The sequence below is a fragment of the Pyrgilauda ruficollis genome, unplaced genomic scaffold, assembly GCF_017590135.1.
Source record: "Pyrgilauda ruficollis isolate IOZ18807 unplaced genomic scaffold, ASM1759013v1 scaffold2, whole genome shotgun sequence".
NCBI classification, from domain to species: domain Eukaryota; kingdom Metazoa; phylum Chordata; class Aves; order Passeriformes; family Passeridae; genus Pyrgilauda; species Pyrgilauda ruficollis.
The window spans coordinates 4,489,189-4,515,275 of NW_024519206.1; the positions used below are offsets into that span (position 1 = coordinate 4,489,189).

The 26,087-nt window shown below is 36.7% G+C and overlaps 1 protein-coding gene across 8 annotated transcripts in view; it reads right to left on the reverse strand.

Moving 5' to 3' along the window:
- The window catches only part of ICA1 (islet cell autoantigen 1), a 65,947-nt gene that overhangs the window by 35,132 nt on the left and 4,728 nt on the right, over window positions 1-26,087 (reverse strand). For 7 of the 8 annotated variants that reach the window (XR_005955017.1, XM_041466403.1, XM_041466400.1 and 4 more), the window contains exons 2-8: window positions 21,282-21,328; window positions 20,739-20,836; window positions 19,504-19,542; window positions 17,248-17,419; window positions 15,232-15,304; window positions 13,393-13,516; window positions 11,077-11,275 (exon numbers count right to left, since the gene is read on the reverse strand). Coding sequence is in view for 7 of the 8 variants with exons in the window: in XM_041466403.1 (XP_041322337.1) it covers window positions 11,077-11,275; window positions 13,393-13,516; window positions 15,232-15,304; window positions 17,248-17,419; window positions 19,504-19,520 (585 nt within the window). In the remaining variant the exon portion in view is untranslated. The remainder of the gene's footprint in view (window positions 1-11,076; window positions 11,276-13,392; window positions 13,517-15,231; window positions 15,305-17,247; window positions 17,420-19,503; window positions 19,543-20,738; window positions 20,837-21,281; window positions 21,329-26,087) is intronic. The other variant, XM_041466399.1, reaches the window with a different exon arrangement.

Below are 26,087 nucleotides of genomic sequence, written 5' to 3' on the forward strand. Positions count from 1 at the left end.
TCTACAGAATCCTTTCCACTTATCCAGCAGCTGGACACAGCCCTGATCAAAATTACATCCACAGTCCAGCAAGTTCATCCAGCCAAAAACCAGAGTCTTTAGCTTAAAGACTCACAACAGCTTTCACTAACAGAACACACAGTGCAGACCCAGAATGTGAATCCAATTGCTTAAAATAAAACAATTACAACAAAATATATAAAGAAATATTCACTAAAAATATATCAGCTTAAAAAAAATTCTATCAAATACAGCATGCAGCTGACTCTCAAATACATGACGTGGACTGCTTCTGTAATTTCAACCACTACTTACTGTAAAATGAAGGAAAAGTCTGTTAAAGTTAAGAAGATGAAAGTAACAACAGTCTTCAGTTTTCCAGAATCACACTCAGAGTCATTATAGAAATTATGATCACATCACAACATAAAAATTCAGGCAAAGCAAAAAACCATTCCTGAGTTACCCTATTTTAAAACATTCAAGAGCTTTTGAGCTCACAGCCCAAGAAGTGGAGACATACTACTTTTCTGCAGGTTAGCTAAGCTATTTTAACAAAAATCTTGAATTGAACAGATGCTAAGTGTGTTTACACAAGACTTATTTCAAATTAGGAGTAGCTGGCTTGAATTTAAGTTTGGGAAAATATATTTTTAAGCTAAATAGATAGATAGATGCTATGTTCAAAACGCAGTGTGTGTTTACACAGAGTTCTCCACCAGGTCAGCCTCATCTAGGCATCACCTTTCAGAAAAACAGCATCTCTGCACAGCCATACATTTTCCCCAGAAAACAGGTCATACATACTGCTGTCTTTTGCCTTTCGAAAAATCTTCCCCTACTCTTCAAATACATAGCCCCATACTCCTTACATGTTGCCAAGCAACTTCTCTATCTCCTGCCTGTGCAGAAATAGATCAACTCCAAATGAATGTGTCCACACTCTATGCAGGATAGAACCTGGACTCAGCAGCTTTGTTCCAAAAGGCTGTAGCTTGTGTTCCCACAAAAGGTTCATGGGGAAATAAAGGATACAGCCAGCAGCAGCATCCCAGCTGACATTACTGCTGGCTGCATGAGGCCTCTCCTCCTATTTTATCCAGTATAAAGACAAACTACTTATGGTCAATATGTTTAACTTCAAACTGTATCAAAGGAGGGAATTTTAATGCAGTGAGATATGTGACAGCTGAGAGCTGGAGTGCACCCAACTCATTCACACAGGGTCATTACAGGCATAAACTGTGTATGAAAGCAGCTCCACCTCTCAGAGCTTGTACCTCCTGGCTACTCTCAGGTTATCAGTGAGCAGAGAACATGTCATGCTCCTGAAACTTTTTAGTATGGATGGCTTCTTCACAGCCATTGTATTCATTTTTACAGCTTAGATCAACGTGCAAATTATTTTAAAAAGGGAACAAACATGAAATGACAACTTAAATGAAAGGAAGGCAATAAATATGAACTTCTAGCAGTGTTAAAACATCTGCTTTTCTTCTACTTTAAAAAGCCTCTTAAATACATGCTTCAGCTTTCTGTTGGTAACAAGTTTCAGTACTGGTCAAACCCAGAATGTGTAGTTTACTAGGCTGAAAGGAAAAAAAGACCAAAAACCACTTGTTGACACTGACAGGGACCTTGAAGTAAGGACATACAAAGAAAATATTCATAATCAGCAGACTCTTAAATTGAATACAGAATGACTTTCATCTAAACAGCATTATTTCAGAGTTTGGGGATAGACTTTACATTGTGAGCCCCAAATGCAGTTCCAGTAGGGAACATACATCTGTCAGTCTGCAGACATGAGTCATTACCACCACAGTGTGCTCGGACACACCCCCCTAATTTACAAACAGGTGCATATTTTCATGCATGGACACACATCCTCTTTAGGGAAGAATATGGTCCTGAAAACTACTGAGCTCTCCTCTCCTGAAATGACTCTAAGGGACTTGATAAAAAGCCAACAGTTCTTTGCATAGATGCAAATAACCATGTACAGTCTGAAAACAAAGAGTCATGTTTTATTGGTATGATCCAAATCTATGAGTTGCTAAAAAATTATTGCATAGATTTGTAGCAAGAAGCAGGCCAACCAAGATAAATTGCAAAAATGAAGAAATAATATGGTCTTTCAGGTTTGAAAGATCACATACAGCTCTAAAGCAGCATAACCTGGACTGAGTGTTAAAAGGACTGAGAATTGCTGCGCTTACCATAACTCACTTGTGTTAATCACATTAGACAACCTGAGAGCAAAGGATGGTTGCCACACATGGTACAGGGGAGAATGCTGGCAAGTGGAGAGCAATTATACAGTCAGGCCCTGCAGGAAACTGAGACAGAAAATGACTGCTTTTGAACACTGAAGACCAGAGGTGATGTAAAGAATATTATAATATAGCATAAAACTAACATGTCCACTATGCCCACGACTGTATTCATCTAGTAATTATACAATTCAGTTTGTCTTAAATAATGCAGATAATTTGGAGGTTTTCTTGACTCCTTCAGGTACAGTGTCCTCATAGGGGAAAAAATATAATTAATATTTTTAATTTCTTTGAATCCAAATTAAATTCTTCAAGGCCTGAGCAAGACTGTTACTTGAATCTGGGTCTCTGAGCAGGCAGATGGGAGGAGTGAATACGCTGGAATTAGGTAAAGGGACTTGAAAAGCTCCAATTCAGGTGCAGTAACAATATCCCCATTGAAAGCTCACTGTAAAACAGTGAGCTGGCCTGTATGATCTCCTTAGCCACTGCAAAGGGCAGTGGGATGAACAGATGTACAAACTGCCAGGGAATGGCACTGACACGTTGCAAATCCTAGCTAGATGTGCCACCAACATTTTAAGAAAAATACCTTTAACAAAATCAACACGATTACCAAGTTCCTTTAATATTCAGTCCCCAGATGCTCTCACTGTCCCGAGTGCAAAGCCACTCTGTTTACAGTGCTAATGCAGAAGTCCTGTAAGTCAAGGTTTTGTGTTTCATTTTCTATTTAACCTTTCAGCATAGAAAATAAAATGGCACCCACAAATAATCACAATTCATTAGTAACACAAAGTCTGTTGTAAATAATCCCATGCATCGTCATTGCTATTCCTAGTTGGCATTTAATATATCAATAAGCATGGCTTGTATCCATCAAAACAATTTAATTATATTTTGTCAAGACACAAACTCTGAAAGAGTACAAATTTATAAAAAAGACACAAATCTTTTTCTGGTGCTCTTCAGACTTCACAGTGTGCTACTACAGATGAAACAACATTTGAAATCTAAGCAGGGTTCAGGCAGAACTCTGAATCAGAGATGGTGGTATATTTGCCATTTTTTTGGTTAGAACAGTACCTTTTTGTTTGTTGGGATTTTTTTTAATCCTATCTAATCTGGTTTCATTATGTGAAGGAGAAAAATCAAACACAGCATATTTTTAATCATTCAGAGCCCATGCAACTTACAGCTGAATGGCTAAGGCCTTATGAAGTCAAAGCAGATGGACTACATTATGCATGTGCCCCATCATTTTAGGAAAGTATAAGAAGAATTCCTGGGCAGTGGTGACTATAGAAAAACATGGTTCTCTTGTGTAAACAATGTTTTCCCCAACAGCTGTATTCCCCTTCCTGTTTATCCTTCACTTCTGCAGAATTCTCTCCGTTCAGTCACATCTGTATTTAATTTATTTTTAAAAAATATTTCTTTAGCTATCCTCCTAGCCTTTTCAGATTATTAAGGCTGAGGGAATTTTCCAAATCTCATTTCTCTTTTTACAGCCTACCCTGGTCATATTTTTTACACTTCATTTAGGTTCTGAATTCACAAAATGATCCACATGGGTAAAAAGCTTTGCCCACATAGACCAGCTTGCAGGGTTTGAGTTTTGATGTGAGCAATAGACATTGTCTAGGCAATCATCTTTTCTTTCTCATTTTGAGAATGGTATTTCATAAAATAGTGTTTAGTTCCTGTATTTTTTTAAAAATCCAATATTATATTTAATATTTACACATTCCTATAATTATTATACATGAGAAAATTCCTGGAGTTTACTTTTTATCACATCATGTTTGAGAGCGTCTTTTTAATACTGGTACCAAAACAAATTATTACATATAAGTTAAAACTATTGATTTATATGATTTTTTTTAGAAGATTTGTTGTACTCTGTTGAAACAATGTTTTATTCTGTTATTTAGGTGAACAGAAATTTTTAGGATGTGACTGATGTGTCTGCCTACCTTTTCTCAACATAAATACAAGTCTGAAAATGTACAAGTAACCCAAATCTACCTTTTTTGATTTCAGCAGGGTTATATGAAACAAAGTTGTTAAAAAACTATATTGTAGCTGTAGTCTAGAAGACTAATTACCAGATTTTTTATTTTACTTTAATGCCATTTTTCAGAGTCTCAACTCAAACTCTTCTTTTGTAAAAATAACTGAACAGATGATGAACCATTTCTCAAGGGTAAGCATTAGTCTCTGGAAGCAACCATATTCTACAAGCAATACCTCTAAAGATGATGTAATCTGTTCCAAGAAGTCAGTTTCTATTTTTAAGTGGCATACTCTTATTATGCTTTTAAAAGGGCATCTCCATCACACATTGTTACTTTGCTTTTAACTCAGTAACAATCATCAGTGATATTTAATATACATGAAATGGCTTCAGAAAAAAATTGATTTTGTATCATTATGTACTCTGAGTCTTACAAATTGTACTTGAAATGGTAATTTAAAGCTGTAAGACTATGAAATGCTTTTACTGTGAAGAACATTTCTCCTAAAGGTTACATTTTCAAAAGAGGTACATCTTTGCCTTAAAATGCTTGGGCATATCATATGTGAGATATCTTGTAATGTTTTGGTTTCTCTCCTTAATGTTACTAAATATGATACTGGAGAAGCCAGAAAGAGCATTATAGCAGAAACTCCTCAAAGAAAACATGCTCAGCACTGGAACTCCATCTGCTTTTACAAGGAGATGCAATAATCACAAAGCAACAACTACAATTTTGATTGAAGAGCCCTTTTTTATGTGCTTTGTTTTTCACTACCCTAATTTCTCGGTAAATCCCTAAATTTTGCATTTCCAATGCCATATATTTTCATATTTAAAAACCTGACTTGAAAACCCCTACTCTGCCTGCTATTCCCTACCAGAATGAAACCAAACCTACTCTTGATGGCACAGGCATGTCACAAGAAGAGATATGTGTAGGTGTTGCTTATCATCATATCGTAAGAGTGGGCTGTTATCTCCATCTCTGCTATCACATTGCTACACTAAGATGTAGATCTCAGAGTGCACTTTGACACCATCTTACTAATTTTAGAGGAGACACAGCTACCTTGCAGAGAGTATTAGTGCATCTCCTGGAAGTTCACCTATTCTTCCATTAAGCAGCAGCAGCAGCAATCCAAATCACTGAATAGGGGGTGGGGGGTTGTTTTGTTTTTTTTTAAGGAAGATTTTGAACCAAGGCTGATAAAAATCACATCTATTAATGTGAGAGGCTTTACTATCCCAGATTCCTAGCAGGTATTAAGAAAGCCACCATTCTTTTTTCACATTGCAGTGCCACATATATCCAGTATACAGTCTATTGAAGCAACTCAGATCTTTCTGATACCTCCAGAGCACAAACACCAACATGTGCTCTCTCACATGCAGGGGCCTGTATTATTGTCACCTCAAGAGAAAAGTGCTTAAAGTCTTTCAGATGAAGTTGGAATTTAATGGGAAAGTATCACCTAAAATTAAAGAGACAACTACTGTTTAAAACTTTTTTTTTAGAATTGTTTTTGTTAATTTCTAAAACCCAGGGTTGGTCAACAGTGACTACCATGGCTGGCTCCAAACATCCATCAGTTATACTGCTATTAGTAACTATGACAACTTAGAGTCTCTTATTTACACCATTGTGACTGCCATGGCCAAAAATATTTTTCTTTAAGATGCTGGTGTACTTTGCTGTTGGAAAACTGAAAGACTTTCCAGCTTAATATCATCTGCAGATGCAAATAGCATTAGCATATTTCCTCTTGGTTGGCTTTTAATAATTGAACTAGAACATGACCAACAAACAGCACCACAAAATTTCTAAGAGGGTCACCCTCAAATGAAATGTTTCATTAGATATAGAAAAATACTTGGAAAATATATTACAGATGTACAGATTTTATCCTGGCAGGAAGACAGTTTGGTTGATCTTTAAGTTGTTTTCCATCTTTAAATTCTATGATCCTCTGAAACTTAATTGGTCAATATTCTCAGCTCTCAGCTCCTGAGAGCTCTTATTTTTTTAGTAAAGTTAAATTCACTTTTCCAGTAATCACTCATAAGGAACTGCAACAATACAGATTTGCAATTTGTTTTCCATTAAAAGAACAATTTTACTAAAAATGCAAAAATATAAAAAACACCAACATGTAATGTTATTTATAAACCTGTGTTTTTACTTGTTCTTCGGTTTGCTAGCTTCTAATTGCTTACAGATTTCCTTTTCACTTTATTTTTACCAGAAACTGAAATTTAGTTCCTCAAGATGGCAACTGCCAAGTGTGCTCTTATTTCAAAGATCAGCTTCATATTTGGTTTTTCTCCTTTCCTAGGCTTTTTGCATTTTCTGAACTTTCCAAGAGTTTTCAAAAGTAACAGAGAATTTAAGAAAATTAAAACAATACTCCAGCACATTTCCACAGTGCCTTTAGGTTTGCTGGGCTGTTAGCAGCTGATGTTAATGGACAGGGGAGCAGCAAATGATGCTGTAACATGGTACAGCACCTTTATCATCACACAAGCCAGAATACCCTCACGTGCCCAGCAGTGATAACAGGCAGGGGGACAGCAAGGGAATACAGTTGTAGGTCCTGAGCCTTCCTGACAGGCTGCAGCAGATGTATCTGAGCCATACTTGCTGAGACCTTTACAATGAATACATATAGTCAGTGTTTCCCTTATGACCTTTTAATCAATAGATTTATTTATACCTTCATTATTTCCCATCTATCCATAGAAGTTTTAACTTTCAAGAAATAAAAGATATTCAAGGAAAGCTTGCACAGGGTCAGCCACTCCCTATAGTGGTACATTTATAACAACAACAGTTTAAGTTATTGTTATGTCATTTTGAGCTCTTCTTGTTGAACTTTCCTTCTTCCCACTTTCCTTTTCTCTTGACAGATTTATCTTTGAAATTTCATTTAAGTGCATTCATTTTGTTTCAAGTATAAAAAGGACTATAACTATAAAGAACTGGAGATAAAAATGTATTAAAACAATTCAGCTTCTAGCTTGCAAGTTCTCAACATCTGCATGCAAGCCAAGAGCTGCGTGGTAAGATGCAGTGCAGCCTGTCTCAGGGAGCCCAGCATAGCCACTGGGTATTTACAAAGATGCTTCAGCTTTGCTTCAAGCCTCAGAATGAAGGGGAAGCAGAGGAGTACGAGAATGATGGAAGCAAAAAACAAATATAGAAAGGATTAATCTGCTTTATCAATGCAGCATGATAAATAACCTATATTGCCACAGATGTAATTTTCTCATAGCTAGCTTTAAGGCCAGCATGACAATTTTTTTCAGCTCTCACTTTTTATTTGTTAGGGATGGCACTGAAATGTACAGATTTGAGGAGAAGTCCATATTGAACTGTACATGAGATAGCACAGCCAAGTAAAATTGAACAGCACATCATCCTGCGTCCTGTAGGCTGCATGTGGAAGACTGTTGCCTGGTCTCAGTTTATCCCTACACACTGTTGCATTCCTGCTCCGAAAATGCATGAAAAAGCGTCCTTTTCAGAGCTGGAAGAAGGACACCAGCGCTTGGGCCATTTGGTCCATATTTTTACAACATCACATCACAGTTCATGTTATAGTATACAGTCTCCAGACAGATAAAAGAGACCAGATTTAAGAACTTGAAAATACACCTGATCAGTGTGGAGAATTTGGTAAAAGGATATTAGCTCATTAACATTCCTCTATATATCACAGCACTGTTTAGATGCTCTCAAGGAACACTTGAAACTCTGAACTTGGGATGGAAGACCTCTACAGCCAGAACAGCACTGGACTGTTCATAAAAACTGCTAATAGGAAAAAAAAAAGTTACACAGCATTTATAGAACTCTGCAGGGAAAAGTAAATACCTATTTCCTTAGTTTGACTCAAGTAGCTACGATTACATAGTTATCTTCAAACAACAATGTAAAAAGGCTGCTCTGCAGTGCTCTGAGACTCTCTAAAAGGGGTAGTGTTGCTGGGTCTTGCATACTTAGACTGACGCCTTAAAAACAGCATTAGAAAATTATTTCAAGTACCTCATTGTTTTGAAAGAGAGCTACAAAAATGTCAGCGTTTTAATCAGATTTTATCAGCTCTGAAAATACTGACTCAGCTACACTCAACTATTGATCTTTTAGCCTGAGCTATTCGGAGGGAAGGTATGAAAACCCCATCTGGATTGATTTAGCTTTGGTCTCCAAAAACAAGTACCATATCTGTATACATAATGATACATTAAGGATTACATTATAAAAGGCTACATACTTGAAAAACAGTTCTTTACCTAAATGATATAAATACTGCTGATGTACTAGGTGCATTAAAGATCATTAAACCAACACTGTTTACTAGAAATAAAAAAAAAAACAAAAAAACAAAAAACGTTTACTTAAGTAATACTTTGGATTTTTACAATCAGAAGTCTGAAGAAAACTTTCTTTCAAGTGCTCTGACAGGAGCAGCTTCACTAACTACTTGGTGGTGTATCACTCAATATGCAGCTCCAGCTCAAAATGCTTCTCTCTGGCAATGGCATATTTAAGAACCAAAATCTTACATGAGTAATTATAACATCTTTCTCAACACAAAACTAGTGTGGCTTCTTAAATTGCTATACATCCAAAATAAGCCCTAAAACCTCAGCATTACACTGCCACACTATGGCATAATTAAGATCTGCAAGTAAAAATAGAAAAAAAGACAATAAAAACTCTTCTAATTATTTAGAACTACAGAATCCACCATTAATTTTTGTAAAGCACTAGAAAGAAACTTAGTTCTTGCTCAGCAGCAGCTACCTAGGAACATTATGCTTGTGGATTTTATTTCAGTTTTTTTCCCCCGATTAAAAACCAAAAATTTTACTTTCTGCAAGTATTAAATCTTCAAAGACTAGTTTGATATGCTTGTTGCACAGATGGGATACGTGGGAAAGTGGATACCACAGGCATTTCTTTACTTGGTTGGCTACAAAATGTAGAGCTTTTTGTTCCCTGCATTACAATGTGAACTGAAAGGTTTTCAGTCAACAGCCAGCTGGACAAGAGAAATGTTCAGAAGACTTTCAAGTTTGGTTTTTCTTCAACTATTTGAGGTCATGATACAGAATTTTAGAATCTACTCTTATTTTTTTTATCTCAGAATGCAATTTATTTCAGATCTACAAATATTGAAAAATACTTAGTATTTTGACATTTTTGTTACTAAATTTTGTAAGAACTTTAAAAAAAAATTTTTTTTTGGCTAACCTTGAAGCACAGCAACTCAAGATGTCCAAAATTTCACATCTAGGTTTTTATCTACAGCAGCTCACTGCACAAGCCATATGCTATTTTAACTACTTTGCCATTTATATAATTTATGCTTTCCACAGCACTTGTTTTGCAAGAAAGCTATAAATCAGTTTTCTATGACTATTACCAGTATTGCTTTATTCATTCTAACATTCCATTTTTAAGTGTTTTCCTAATAAATCAAACAATGTGCATAAGCAATCAGCTGAGGCCAAGGCCATACCAATTATTTTACCTGCAAGAACGTGCCATTACAAACATTTCCCATAGGGCATAATAAAATATACGTCTGGTGCCACAAGACTTACAGGAATACCCAGTACTGAAGCATTAAATAAAGATTAGATGATTAACTGGGGTACTATTTGTTCCATCCCTTTCTTAATTGCTATTGTCACCCACTTTGTTTTACAAAAAATGGCATAGTTAGATGCATCCCAGTCCTTTCCTGTTACGATTGTTTAGTCAAGCTTTTAAAAACCACAATTATATACCTTTTATCTTCAAACACTTTCAAGTTACAGACTGCTTAAACTATCAACTAACAGGGTTTTCTCTTTTGTACATTACCTGTCTCTAAGCCACATACATATATACATGTACACTTTAATACAGTTTCTGTTATTAGACCTCTGCTTTCCATTATGACACAATTTCTGTAAATTATTTTACTGCCTTTACTCAAACATGAGCCACTTGGCTACACCTAAGATTCTAAGTCTTCCTGATAGGCAGCATCTATAAACAGCCAACTGTGAACATTACAGACTTTTAACAAACTTGGCTCTAGGGCCTCACTAGAAAACGTGAAGTCTCATGTGCATTCCTGAACTGTGACAGGATCGGCCGAAATAAATTCTATACTCTCACCTGGTAGCAAAATTGCAGCCTACCACCTAGGACATGTGATTTTGCAAGTCTTTTGGGAGGGGAGGAGTTTAGCAAAGTTGAGTGACACTGAATGAAGGCTATTTATGGAGAATGCCTCCTTAGCAGTTTTAGTATTTAGCAGTTGCCAAAGATCACGCTGAACTGCATGAGGAACCTAAAAATAAATTCCAGATTTGCAATTCCTCCCCAAAATCCAACAATAGTGAATTTTGAAAATGTTGGTCTTTAACTGCCCTCAAAATTCAGCAGCAGATAAATTAGGTAGAACACTTCTGTTATTGTTTTTTAGTTGCAAAAATTAATATTCCCTTCCCCCTCTGAAAGCAGATGTGTCTTCCTCTATTAGTCATTCAGGCATCACCACTAAGTATTCAAAATTAGATAACCTTCTTCAAAGAGGTATGTTATTTACATTATAAAGATGTATGCTGAAGTTGAATATACTACGAAGAAATGCCTTTCCTTACAGCCCACAAAGAAGAGGTTAGGATAAATGGCATCCTTACTGCTTCTTAATTATGCCCTCCTTAGAAGGATCAAAACTGCTTCATTGTCATTCATTAAGCAATCCCTTCTAGGACACTTCATACCTTCCTGAACTTTTCCATCTGCTTATAAAGATCTGGATCCAGCTCCTGAGACACATCTTTCATCCAGAGCAGAGCTCCTCTGTATTCAGTCCGATACTGCTCCATTCTGTTCACTGTCAGCCACGTGTCTGAGATGGCCCTGTACCTGAAAGTCTCCACTTCTTGATACAATCTACTGAGAGGAGCACGGAGTGCTAACCTGGGGGAAGGCATGAAGGAAAGAGAGGAAGGAGAGGAACACGTTAAACATGTTGTTTCACAAAGGATTAATACAACTCCTGACAATTTACTAGCAGTCAAAAAAAACATACACAGCCAACACAGTTCACTTAAGTGTCAGTGTACATTCAGATGATTCTACCATGTGGTTGGAGGTACACATGAATAACAGAATAATTTTGAATGAACATTGTGTTTGCAACTCTTCTGTTCAAATAGCAACTTTTCAATTACACATGTGAGTGGAAAAGAAACCTCTTCTACTGTGCCTATGTATTTTAGTGTGACCACTTGTATGTTATTACCATTCCTCTTCACAAGTTACATTTAGCAACTATAAAAATAAACCCAAGGTAATTTATTACTGGAAAAGTATCACACATGTATCAGGAATGTCATGCTTAACATCACAAAAAGCACTTCCATTAGCCTTTTAGTTTTCAAATGTAAATGTAAATAAATAAGTAATCTGTCAGGCAGATAATTTCTTTGAAGGACATTACTTTTTGGAAGATTTAGACATTTATCTAAATGTTTCTTCTGACAACCACCCTTTGGAAAGGCAGTAGGGGACACTGTTGTCCTCCCTATGCCATTGCTTCAGCTCCTATTGGGATCTCAGCACTAGACAGGATTACTCCTTTTGCTTTGCTTCCTCCTGCTGCTTCTGCTTCCCTCTTAGTTTCCAGCAGCACCTCACTGGAATGGGTTCAATCAGCTCCACACCAGCAGAGAGATAGTTCAATGTGCTAGGAAGTCCCTTGGCATAAGAGAATTTCTAATTTAGGCTCCAGTACCCCAAGATATGTTATCTTGATCTCCAGCTACTGAGCTAGATACGAGCACGAAACATAAATAAAAGCAGTCCCAACTTCAACAAGAGTTTGAGGATAGATGAAAAGAAGAAAGACAAATGTTTTTATTTTTATGTGAATTTATTTGAAAAGATGTCTTAAAAATGTACTGAGCAAGAGCTATAATAATATGTGAATTTAATGTGACTTGTTTATTTCCACTATGTTTTTTCTCATTCCACAAATTCCTACCCAGATATCCAAAAGAAAGTTTAGTTATGTAGATATACATTCAGATTTCTATTAACAGTTAAGCTTCATAAAGAAGCAAGTCATCAGCACTTTTGCTCAAATGTGCCTTAAAGATCCCAGTCATGACTGTTACTGGAGGTGCTAATGACCAAACTCTACCCAAGATAATAAACATAAGAAACTCTCAGTACTCTGTATGCTATGCTTTATTTTAAGCCAAACAACTGCACTGTTAAGATAAAGCCAGAAAGTTAAAAGCCCTCCAAAATCCTGTAAAACATAATAGAATTTTCCTTTGTGAGTGATGGTGAATTTCATACTTTCATAGTCCCAATGCTGTGAAAAGAGCATCGCAATACTTAAAATGCCACCAGGTAATGTTGCTTTTAAACTTCTAGAGCAAACACTGGGTCAGTGACACACTAAGGACTCTGGTTAACAGCAGGTGTTAGTGTGCATGTATGTCCATCTGGATTCCTTACCTTTTACTTGCCCCTGCACAACCTACATGAGCTCTGTAGGGATCTAGGATCTTCTCTCAGGGGAACTTTACACTAAAGTTCAAGCAGAAGATGGCATTCAGACTCCTCCTTTCTTCTCTATCTAGCTGAGGTATGAGACTTGATGGCTCAGAAAAAAGTATTCCCTTACTCATTCCCTCTCTTGCAGGAACCAGACACCTCCACAGTGAACTTGCTGCAGCATTTCTCTGCAGAGTGAGAACTGCCACCAACAGGAGAGGGATCTGACATCAGCTCCTTTACAACCCTACTGCTGGAGATGCTCCAGTACAGCCTTAGAACTACTGAGCTGAACAGGCTCAGGCAGGGGATCTGAAGACAGACATAGCAGGTCTATGGAGAAAAAGCAGCATCAGGCAAAATTCAAGAAGGCACTAATATTGCCAATACTACAGCAGATTTTGTCAATAATTTTCCTATCAATTGGTTCCTCAAACATTTCAAACGGCTAAATGAATTATGACATCGGTGAATCAACTACCATTATCACAAGTGTTATGCAAATCAGACAGAAATGTTGACCCATATACCTTTGCTGAGAAGAAAAGCAGAGGGCCTTTCCTGTTGCTTGCATCATTTTTCCTGCTCTTGTTTTATCCTGAGAACCCTGTGATCGAAGAAATTTCCCCAATTCATTTTCTTCCTGAGACAGAACTAACAAAAAATAAATGAGTTGTCAAATATGTTATTTAATTGGTTCCTAACAGCTTTAAAACCAGCCTAACATCAAACAGTTTAAGTCACTTTAGGTTCAAGCAGCAAAGCAAAAATAAATAATTTCACAGAATTCCTGTATTTAGCAAACAGAAGACTTGATTCATTTGAGACATTTGCTGATATAGTTAACAAGAATCACAAAATTCCATGAGCACCAAAAGACAACAGGAAAAATGTGCTATTTCTTTCTTAAAAAGTTGGGTTGGTTATATTACAAAAGGGTTTTATTACATCTTGATTGAAGTTAACTTTAGTGTTGGGTTTTTTGGGTTCGGTCTGGTTTGCTAGGTTGGTTTTTAGTTCTTTTTTACCACTTGGACTGCCTCAGCTGATAGCATACTTTTATTGAAGCTAATTAATTCCAAGTTGTACTAACCAAAACTCATTCACTTGCTTTTCTCTTACCGTTTTTCATGCTTGACTACATAAAATTTCACACGACAAATCTAGTACCTCATTTTACAGAACATTTACTTTCAAATTACTTGGCAAAATTACTTGACAACTCGAACATTCTATAATTCAAACACTGTATTTCAACTACCTGAAACATATCTAGTATGTAAAGTAACTGATCATTTTTTAAACAGGAAGATGAAGTGGTTTTACACTGAATTGTTGACTGCTTCTAAACTGGGACCATGGACCTCAGAGAACCTTACAAAAACAGTTCATGATGTCCTCATCTCCTTGTCTTTTAAAGTGGCTATCTCCTATAGCACCAATGTCAGTCAACTATCAAGAGGGGGAATGGCCTAAAACAAGAAAAGATCTCCTTAAGTCCTCTTGCCATTTTCCAAAATGGCAACAGTCAACTCCAATGCAGACTCAGCACTCTTTGGTAGAAGATGCACATCTGCATCTGATGCAAATCTTTCCATCACATGTCACCTGCCAATTCTTTAACTCAATACACTACTATTCTGTATTTCAATTTTACCTCCTGATTCTGAAACATTATCTCTGACTTTCTTAGGATAAAGAAAAATTAAAGGCTGAAAAAAATGCACAACATTCAACAAAAGACAGTAAATTGGAAGACTATTTCATAGCTGAAGTCTCTCCTTCAGGCCAGAAATCAAACAATATGGACTACAGAGAACCATTAGAGGACATTTAATACAACTTGCTGTTTGAAACTTCCCAAATTAGGTCCCCCATCTCTCACTAATGACTGTCACTAATTACTGTATGGTTTTTACAACCAAGCCAGCATTATCAAATTCATCATAATAACATAGATTACTTAATTATAAAACTAGTAATAAGACAAAAATTCTTCATCAGCAATCCTGGTTTAAAAGAGCAAAACAAACTACTAAAACTGTTTAGAAAGGAGTTATGATTCCTAGACAAGATACTTTTGAATTTAAACAAGTCAAGCAAGTCATAGGGAAAAAGAAAATCAAGAAAGCTTTCTCCAGTCATTATTGCTATCACTGCATTATATCAATATATAAAACTTCAGAACTGGGAAATCTTCAAACAAATAACCAATTCTGCATTCAGGTGTCTGCAAGGAACATTATCTTTACTTTTGAATAGGATGAAACTAGTACTTCCCTGCTTCCATTTTTACCTTCTCACTTGTTCAATGATTCCATAATGCAGACCTTCTTATCATTTTAACTACTGTGTTTGATCATACTTACAACAAATCCTTTTTTGATACAGTTCAATTGCTTTCAGCAACTCCATACATGTTCTCTGAATAGAGTGGAACAGCTGATATTGAAACAAAATACACAAAAATTTGTCAAGTGTATGCAAGAAACACTGAGGTATAAAATACAAGACAGACCTTAATTTTAATTTTTTTGTAGAAATTATTAGGGAACATTCTTTTCTTCTTCAACAATGAGCAGTATTTCTGGTATTTTCCTTCTCAATTGTGCTCTTCTTTCAATTAAATTTTTTACTGAACCAAAAGACTGACCAATCACAACTTTACAGAAGGAAAATAAAGAAAAAGTAACTTTGGAAACAGGTCTACAACAAACAGTTGGTAGTTAACCAAACGACTTGTGCTGGATGGGTTTTTTTAGGTGATATCTTTGTACAGACATGAAGATGTACAAATCCGTTTCTAAAAACCTCATGGTAGAACAGAGTATATATTTATCAATCAATCATTCTCACATGTGGGAATATGCATACTGAATTTTTCACAGACACTGTGCAGTCAGTGGAACAAACTTGCATAGGTATGGCCAACACAAAGTTGTTGATTTAAACAGAAAGTTTTATTGGCATAGACAAATTTCTAAAGGAGCGGCTTCCAAAGGAAGTAGAGGTTAAAAAAAAAAAAAAAAAAAAAAAAAAAAAAAGAAAAAGTCAGCCATGACTATATTTGGAGACTATTGGAAATTGAAAAATTATTGGAAATAGAAAAATTACTACTCTTTCTGTCTATCCATCTAAAACCTCCAGCCGGCAACTTAAATATAAACTCTGCCATATGAGGCATTACACAGCTAGAAGTAAAATAGACCACTGGCACTAACTGGCACAGTTAGTGCTTTCCTTCAAGGCTGCTTGACTACAAATTTACACAGGTCTGGTCTTTTAAACTGGGAGAATGACTTGCAAGTGAGAATTTGTTCAAAACATGATTATTCCACTTGTGTGAACACAAGTTTCCCTATTTCCAACCCCACACAGTAGACATGGTAAAAACTCAGGTATGTATTTATAAAATATTGTTCTATACTTCAAGCTTGTTTTACATCAATACTTCTGATTTATAACCCATTGTGAAGACTCTATAAGTAGAACCACTGGGTGATAAGTTATTGCTTTTCTTGTGTTTGTTGTACTACAGCCTCCTGTATTTCAGCTAAAACCTAAATAAACTGAGAATCCTAAGTAAATATTTTTTTAGGAAACTACAAGAAAGCCAGTAAAGCAAAACATTTACCATCACGTAAGAAAACAACACAAACAAAACTTACAAGGACATTAACTGGGTTATTACACTTCCATAGTACACTCTCAATTTTTTGCTTTGTCTCAAAGACATTCTAGGTCTTAATTTTGTAGAATTTTAACCTATTTTTTTTTTCTTCAGTGGGGTTGAGGACACTGACAGTAGGACTGTATTTGTCACACAGCAGGATTCCTTCTCTTGGTTTTATTTTAAAGACTTTCAGAAGCTTCTTTTGACATGTCACAACCCACTAATCTGCTCAAAACCTTTGGAGTAGAATGCACTGTGCACCTTGCTCCCAGGCATATTGCATGTTTTTCTGGAATATGTGGTATTTTATATTTGTATAAAAAATGTCATTTGTACACTCAATAAAATACTTTTAGGAAAAAATCCAAACAAATCACCTTAAATTGACATAGGCAAAGGATAAGGATAATCTTCCGACTCTCCTGCTAACAAAAGGAGAAAAACTGTCCCTAAAACATGAAAATAAATCTGAGATATGTTAAGTTTCAAATAAAGTTAGAGGGACATGGGGTTTCGTGTTACAAAATTCCCCTATATTCCCTGAATTTACATGGATAGTTTTGTCAGAATTTGGAAGAGATATTACATGAAAAGTATACAAATGTATATATGCTATTATATCCTATGTGCACACACATTAAAGGCTTGGTGGAAATGAAAACACTTAAAAAATTAACAAACAGAGAACAGACATTATGTAAACATTACAAACCTCTAGTTTTGCATCCAGATCTGCATCTGAAGCGACAACATGCTCATCTTCCTTTTTTCCTGTAACTTTTATAAGGGTTTGTTTTGTTTTCCAGTATTTCTGTTGCATTTTATTGACCACAGATTTTTCTTGGCTTTGAGCATATTGGTCATAAAATTCTCGTGGATAGTTGCTAGAATATTAAAAAAACAAAATTTAAATCTTCAATTGGATGCTTTAAAAATAAGTCTAATGCACTCAATTAATACATTTCCATTAAGAATATTGCATTTGCATGCCAACACGTATATTGTAACATGCAGTTCTTCATTATGCATTAATAACAAAGCAACTAAATTACTGTATTTCCCATCCTACTCTGAAAAATAATACACTGGTTTCAACTTGAATATCTTAACCATGAAGTGTTGCCTAGTAAACAGCTTCAAAGAATTCTTCCCAATGCATTAGGAAATTATTTATAGCCCATGGAATTCACTTTTTATTTTGTATCATTAATAGGAGAGTTTCAAGTGAACTAGCAGAGTTGCTTAAGCAGGTAGCAGTTTTCATGCTGTTTCAGCACTGTTGGGATTTGACACAGCTCATTTTATGAATGGCATTAGACTACTTCTTGCCCTCCTTTTTTGTAATTGAATAAAAAAAAGAATTAGAAGAACACTCATCTCTTTTGAGCGTGCTGTGTGAAAGACTGATACCTCATGTCCCTATACAATTGACTACATGACAACTGTGGGTGTATAACAGGTAACCTTTTCTTTCAAGGATTAGTTTTCACTGACAAATAATTCTGCATTCCTGTAGCAGACCTAATAAAAAGTGCAATATATATATTCCATATTCCACATATTCCATATTTAAGCCATACCCACATAGCTTAATAGAAAATATAGCCTTACCATGAAATCTTGGTGTCTTTCAGGAAGTGTTATTCCATTATTAATTTGTGCAAAAATACATGCATTTTCCCCTATGTGCATATATAAAAAGCTGTGGTACTCCTTCAGCTTTTAGAAGTACATGGTTGCTAAACACTGCTATATTGGATACTTCACAAAACTTAAATAGGTTGAGTTTATTTTGAGAAGACACCTTACACCTGGAGTGACAAACTGGGGCTCATTAGTGAGATACTGATGTCTAGTTCTGTTCACAACACACAGATTCTCAGAGATGCCACCCCAAGAGGTCTTCAGACCCAACACACACATCCAGTCACGTGTCCTTGCCAATGGCAGAGGGGTTAGAACCAGATCATCTGTGAGGTCCCTGCCAAGCCAGGTCATTCAATCATCCTATGACCCTCTGATTACACGTATCTATATCTATATATTTGCTGTGAAGCAATACAGCCATTCTGAAAAATCAAGCCATTGGTACACACTCCCCAAAAGGGGAGTGCACCCTACATGGTCACTAGTGACAGAGTTTAACCTGAAAAGGAAATTTTTTTCACAGGGTTATAATACCTGCTTTAGTTACTTTTAATCAGCGAGTTAGGTGACAGCGCCTTAAGTACCAAAGAGATGGTAAGAAATTAAACTGGAAGTGAGCAGAGACAATTTTAAAAAGTACTTATACAGAGCACTTCAAGGCTTCTTCACCAAACTTGAAAAGCAAAAATATTTACCCATTTAATTCTACACAAATATTAGTTCCAAGAGTTTAATTTATTAATTAAAATGAAAATAAAGGTCTTTTGGTGCTACAGCAAAAAATAAAAAACATGTACAAAACATTCCACATTTTATTTGGAACTCTGTACAAACAAGCCATTACACACACTGACAAGAGACAGCCTATCAAGTTGGGTGAAGATTATATTGACCTGATATATGCTGCACCCTTAAAATACAAAATTTACTGCCTTTAACGAATAAAAAAATCCTCCTGTATTACAAGAAAACATAATATGAGAGTTTAATAAAAACAGCATTATCTTTAATAATAATTAAAAATACCCATCAAACTTCTCACAAGCTAATATAAAGGCCATAGCTGCCTGGCTAATTGTGTGCTTTGACTTCTGCTACAGCAGTGAAAATAACTGAAATCTCATTTCAGTAGTCAAGTGAAGAAAACACCATAACTCATCTGATGTTAACCAGGTACTAATATAAGGTCACAAAAAGATTAGAAAAAGTGCTGGGATCAATACAGATTCCTGAATTATCAGACTGATAAACAAAGTGAACAAATCAACATACAAACACTATTAGCTTTTTAGAATAAAAAAAAAATTATCAAGATGCTTACTATTTATGACCGTCCATGATTCTTGTTTTCTTCAGGCACCTAAATAAGAAATGATCAGTTAATAAAGTATCTGTAATTTTTAGATAAAACACTAGAAATCCTGTATCTTTTCCCTCAGAAAATTACTATGCTGCAGCATCTTGTTTACCATATCAAAAAAGAAAATTCTCAATCTGTGAGCCAAATGCCTTCCTTGTGTACCACAATTCTCGCGAAAACCCATTACAAATGGATTTAAGTGCTGCCAATCCTTCTACGTTAGCAAGTTTTTCAAGCAAAAGCAAATTTACCAGGCATAAATTCAGTGACTTTTGATGAGACATGCCAAAATTGTCCATGTTAGGCATTACCCTCAGTCAAGCTTTTTTCCTACAAGTTTTAGCCACAACAAAATTCAATTACTTTTTACCTTTTTTTTTGCCTATATCCCACTGACCTATTTTTCTAAAACACTAGTTACATCATGTCTTGAGTCAGAGATGTGAAATTTAATGACCAGATGGTTTTTCTATGAGGAACACCGCAGTTCCTGAGGATGGAATATGATTTGTAGACATTAGAACTTTCGATTTTTTAAGTTACTATCTCCAGCTTGCATACTCAAGTTTCCCACTATACTTTGAGCTGGCCAGGTGGCATGCACATAATTTCCCACCAGTACCTGAGCATGCTCCTTCCAGGCCAAATTCAATAGCCAAGCCAGATACCCATAAACAACAAGCACCCGGCTTTTCCTCTGCTGCTTTCAGAGAGGACTGGCACATGGTTAACATGGGAATAGAGGCACTGCAGCAGGATCTGGATGAGACCAAAATGAAGCTAGTGAGATGGGTGGTGCTGATGGGGAACAGACTTCAGCACGTAGAGGCAAAGAATGAACACACCAACAGGTTCAAAGGTATGAAGCTGACTGACTGAGAAAACAGTAATGGAAAAATGAGCTAGGGCGGTAACAGTGCTGAAACTGAACTTTGGCACTAATCCAAGTAAGAAAGAAAAGGGGCTACAAAGGGGAGCCATCATGTTGGAAACTTATCTAGCACAGTACTGCATACAGACAGCATGGTTAGCACTGGAGAGGCAAAGGGACTGGAAGAGACTGCCGGAACCCAAACAAGGCAATGCAAACAACCTGGACGCTTCCTGCAAGCACAAAGCACATGCACTTCCATTTGGAGCTGAATGGAGCCAAATCTCATATTTCTGAGTCTAACCTCTCTGCTGTCAGTCAGTACCTGTGAAACTTGCTGGCAAAGATCCAGGAGATAATGCAAGATTATATCAGAGCAGGAATTTTGCCTGAATTGGAATTTTGGTGAAATGTTCTTAAGCACTGCAGGAGAGACCACAAGAAAATTAGTAATTGTCTTCAGACCAGAGTTCAAATGTAAAGAATAAATAAAAAGGAGGAAGAAAGAATCTTTTCAGATTGGTGTTCTTGTTACAGAACCATTGAGTCAGACAAGATAAGAATGAACTGCTTTGCTGCACTTTCTAGAGCCATAGGCACAGACACTACTAACTCATTTTCTAATACCTTTATATTCTTGACTTCACTGTTTTCACACTGGTCCTCCTTAAGTCAACTGTGGGGGTGTGTAAGTGAGATAAGACCAGAGGATTTAGCTTGTATACACAAGCTGTCCATGACTCAGTTATTCAGCAGCATACTTGGTTTGACAGGAAGCAAAGAACAGCCCATCTAGGTGGACCAACATGTGCATTACTTGGAACAAAGTATAAGCAACCAGTATATGGAAAAGGTGTAAGGCACTGACCTTATTCACTGTACACGTCCACTTGCTCCTTCTGGAAACCACTGTCCCTACAAAAAATAAATAGGGTCATGGTGAAACAGTTGTCATTTGCAAGTACAGCTCATGTTCTTTCTTCCTAAACATCTGACCTCACCTTTTGACTCTGAAATCTTCCTAAGTATACTCTTCCAGGTCCTACATAGCACCCTTACACCCTGAAGATATTCTTTGTGGGAGTTTTTACATTCAAAGTGGACAATATTTTCATGGTATGAAAATAAGGGCATGTATTCTCTGTTCTGCTGTGTGATGAGATGGCATTTGAGGTGTTTGAGGCTACAAGACCTGCTGGGATGGTGTCCTATGGCCAATCAGGGTGGAAGGAAACAGAAATGGAGCCTTACCTACACTGCCCGCTGGAAAAGGCTCCTGGCATGTGATATCATCCAGAACAGGCCAGGAGGGAAAAAGGGCCCAGAGAGTTCTAGACAGTATAGATAAAAAGCATGCCAGGGAGATTGCTGTAATTAAGCAGTAGCAACAAGCAGCAGCCCAGGACACAAACTCAATCCCTGTGCCCATTTTACTTCCAATATGGAGCTGACTTTTGGTCCTAAATGAGAATTCAGTTTGCAAAGACAGCTTAGTAAGTACTAGCAATGAAAAAACAGAAATGTAGTTGCTAAAAAAAAAGTGCAGTAAACTGTCCCTTCAGTAATTTAACAGGGGCCTAATTTATTTATATAATCTCTTACTTCATGTCTTGTTACTGTCTGTTCCAAGTCCAGGAACTAAAAAAGGTTAAGATACTGGCTCAGCTCTAACAAAGGACACTATTAAAAGCAGAGCTGAAAGCAGTGAGATTTTTTAAAAAGAAATACCAAAATCTAAGTCTAGTCTCAAAAAGTAAGAGATACTAATAAGAGGGGACTGGAAACAGCCCAGGGAAGTATCCAAGAATTAAAAGGAACATTTAACAGCCATGTAAAGAAGAATTCTTACAGTCACAAAATGCTGGCCCTGAGGCTGCAGAGAGAGACCAAGAATGAGCACATAACCTCTCATTACTTCAAGTTTTGAATCTCTTATGCTTCTGAAGAACAAGACAAATGTCCTGAAAATAAGTAACAAGCCCGTTGGTCTTTGCCAAAATCAACTACAACAGAAGCACGTGACCCTAACTTGAATCTACCAATACTCTCTCCAAAAATTGCAGCCAAATTTAAAATTAACCCATGTTATAGTACAGTTTTAGATACAAAAATAAGCTTTACTTACTAAAAGGAGCTAATGTAAGGGACTTTTTTTTTTTGCTTGTTTTTCTCCTCAGTGTATTAAAACAAACAGACAAAAAAAGATAAAAGTTTCAATAAATAGTATTGTACTGACAATGATTAACAGAAGAAAAAAAAGTCACCTCCTTACAGGAAAGCATTTGCATTGGGAAGTTTCCATGGTATTTGACAATAAAGACTTATACAACACTTGTGATCTCCACAACAGACTTTACCTTGACAAACAAAAGAGAGGGGTACTCTAGATGAGGAAATGGGTGCCAGAAGCAAGCATACTTTATTTATTCACACCAGAGAAGGCAGTGCCACATTACAGACAACTGTACACAAACCCATGTTTAACACTGCACAGTGATGGATCTGAGGCTTCCTGAAGAAGTCCACTCATGGCTCCAGTAATTTTGCAAGTGCTTCTCAGTGTTTTGAGAGAGACTAATGCTACCTCAGTTTAAGCATTAAACCTGAGCTGGCTCTATACATGACAAGTCCGCTTGGAACACAAGGAACCACAGAGGTGAAGGACTCATTCCCCTACAGAACTGTTAGCTGGGGTCACAAGCCCTGCCAAAACCTTGAAAATCCTTAGCATATGTTTTTGAGGCACCAAGAAGCCTCAGTAGCACTTTCCACGAACTTCCTCATTGCAGACTGATGCCAGAAAAGACAGGCACTAGGATTACCCTCCAGCTCATGCTCTGTACCACATTTGTACAAGCTTGCTTTCTCTTTTTTAGCTTTAGTACATTTTGTTGCAGCATAAGTTGTCTGGTTTCCCAAGAGCTAAACAGCTTTATGAATAATCTTCAGATCCTAGTAGCATAAGAAAAAGATGGTATGAGTGCCTTCTCTCCAACAGCTTCATTGATAATAAACAAGTCTGTGTCACTCACATTACTACTGTTTTTCAGTGAGCCTAAATACAAGAAGTGTCACATGGCATGGTAAAGTTCAGATCTTAATACTCTCCTAGGTTATGAGGAAATCAGTTTAAAACCCAACCCAACAAAGAAAAGCTATACCCCTAAGTCAAGTATCTCTTCTTCTCTGAGCACTGTTACCTAGCTGTTACTGTGTTCTTAGCTCAGACAAGAGATCACATAGAAAAACATCAGCATGCAGAGGCATCAAACAGGAATCTCTCCAACTCTGAAGACTGTATGTAAAACAAATTGTTGATCTAGTAACAGCTTCTCAGAGCAAAGAGATGAGCTGAAATCCTTGCAAAAAACGTTATAAATGCTGATGTACAGAGCAAATCTAACATCCAAAGACGAGCTAGCAGTTATGTAGGCAGGCAGTAGATTGAACAACACATTCTTTTGAGATACATCCAGAAACAAGGAAAGGGAACTGAACAAACAGCATAGCAAAATTCAGCAATTCTTACATGAAGGCAATATGTTCATCAAAACACACAGAAGAGTCTGCACTTTCACAGACAAAATTGTCCTCTGAGTCTACCGCTCTTTCAAAGCAGAGAACATGTTCTAAGGCTCCTCAAATCCCAACAGATTCTCCGCGTCCTAAAATCCTTGTGACTTATAACTTTCAAATATGGCAGAATCACGCATTGTAGTTGACTTACTTACATCAACAGTTTTATTAAAATGAATAATCTTCCAAGAAACTTTTAATACAGTAATAGTACAGTGCTGCTAAGTAACAAGAAAAAAATTAAAAATTAAGAAATTCTATATATAAAAGGTAAGACTGATAGTTTCGTTTATGTAAAATACTTTGAAGGGAAGAAAATGTGCCTAGGTGAGGGAATCAACGCCATCTGTGCCTCCAACAGCTCTTGGCTGACAACCTATCTCCTCCACTCTGCTCCCTGGAAGCTGTGATCAAACTGAACCAAGTAAATGGATCTGCAAAACAAGATGCAGTCTCCCTGCAAGATGAAGACTAGACAGGGTACAGTTTTATCTTCTCAAACACAGAGCCCAGGAGCTTCAAATGGTGTTTGACTTTGCCTTTCCCAAGCAAAAGAGAATATAACAGCCTGTAGATCCAAATTATCCATGTTGTCAATGCAAGAAAAGAGTGAAAGCTGAAGACTGGGTCTTTCAGCATCAAGATTACACACAGACTTAGAAACATTCCTCCTCTTAAATACAAGAATAGCTACCACTCTAATTCAGCTAAAATGAATCTAGAGTTCAAGCTATAACAAACTACAAGATTTAATTTTTCCTCTAAAGCTCTTAATTCTCAATATTGATGCTCTAATCCTGCAGAATCATCCATGCTCAGCTTTAAATCCAGGATTCTTTTTGTTCTGTTAGACTACTCACTGATGCACTTGTTTATTTATTCAAAAAGTTTGCAAATTGGTCTGTAAGTGCTGCATTTAGTAGTTCTTTCCACCCATTACAACTTTTTGGTTAATCCTTTGTGTCAGACTGATCCACAGCTTTACTTATCCTGGAAAGTGTCTATCTTGAAGATTACCCACAAGTTCTCAGGAGAAGAAATACAAGATTCCAGTATCAACAGAATTACTCTTTCAATCTATTTCAGACAGTGACACCTAGAAAGAATTTCAAACATCCTTAAAAGAAGCACAGGATAAATGGCATCTGTTACACAGTGAAGGCTCCTGCTATATTCATACACCTGGGAGGTACTGAAAGGGGAAAAAATCATCCTGTTTGGCTGCAATTATCTAACTTTAGTGCCTAAATTACCATACAAGCCTCTCAAGACTAAGTCCCTGTACAGGTACTGACTACAACCTCCAAAGGGCAATGCTGAGCACCTCAACCAAAGCCCCACCACCGTGCTCTGTGCACACAGAAATTATGCTTTTGCATTAGGCACCTAACTACAAAGATAAATCCTGTTGTGAGAGCATTGCTCTATTCCCCTTCTTTTAGATCTAGCATTTCACGGTGGTCTGCTGAATTACTGTTAAAAAAAAAAAAAAAAAAAAGTCAGCAGCATACTGAGTAACACCATCCTTGGGACATGGCCACATCCTGTAAAGTTCCTTGGAATCAATTCTCTCTTTCACTACCAACACTTCTGGAACTAACATTTCTGCCACAGTTACTGCCATTTCCTTCTCCTCTCAACCAAGGCCGATGAGACATCCCAGGAAATTACTCATTTATTCAATTTCATTTATTCATTTGTCTTGATCCTGCACAGAATTAAAAAAACCCCAAAGAATTAACCTATTCTACCATGACCACTACCCCTGCCAAATGTGACGTGCAGAAAAATCCCAAGCACATGCTCAAAACAACAGAAGTATCAGAGAAGTTGGAGTCTGTTCTCCAAGGAGGTAGTTTGACACCTTTGTTTTTCAAGCTACTAAACTGTGTGGAGAACAAACCACAGTAATACCAGCAGGTATCTCAAAGGACTAAGATTGTGTGATTAGAGACTTGCACTGTAAAAAACCATGTACAAGGCATGAAGAAATCTGAATGGTTTGGGTCTTTTTTCTGTCATTTTGTAGCACTACCTAGGCATCTGTCTGCACACAGTACATCCAAATGAGCAGCAGTACTATCGACACCTGACTTTC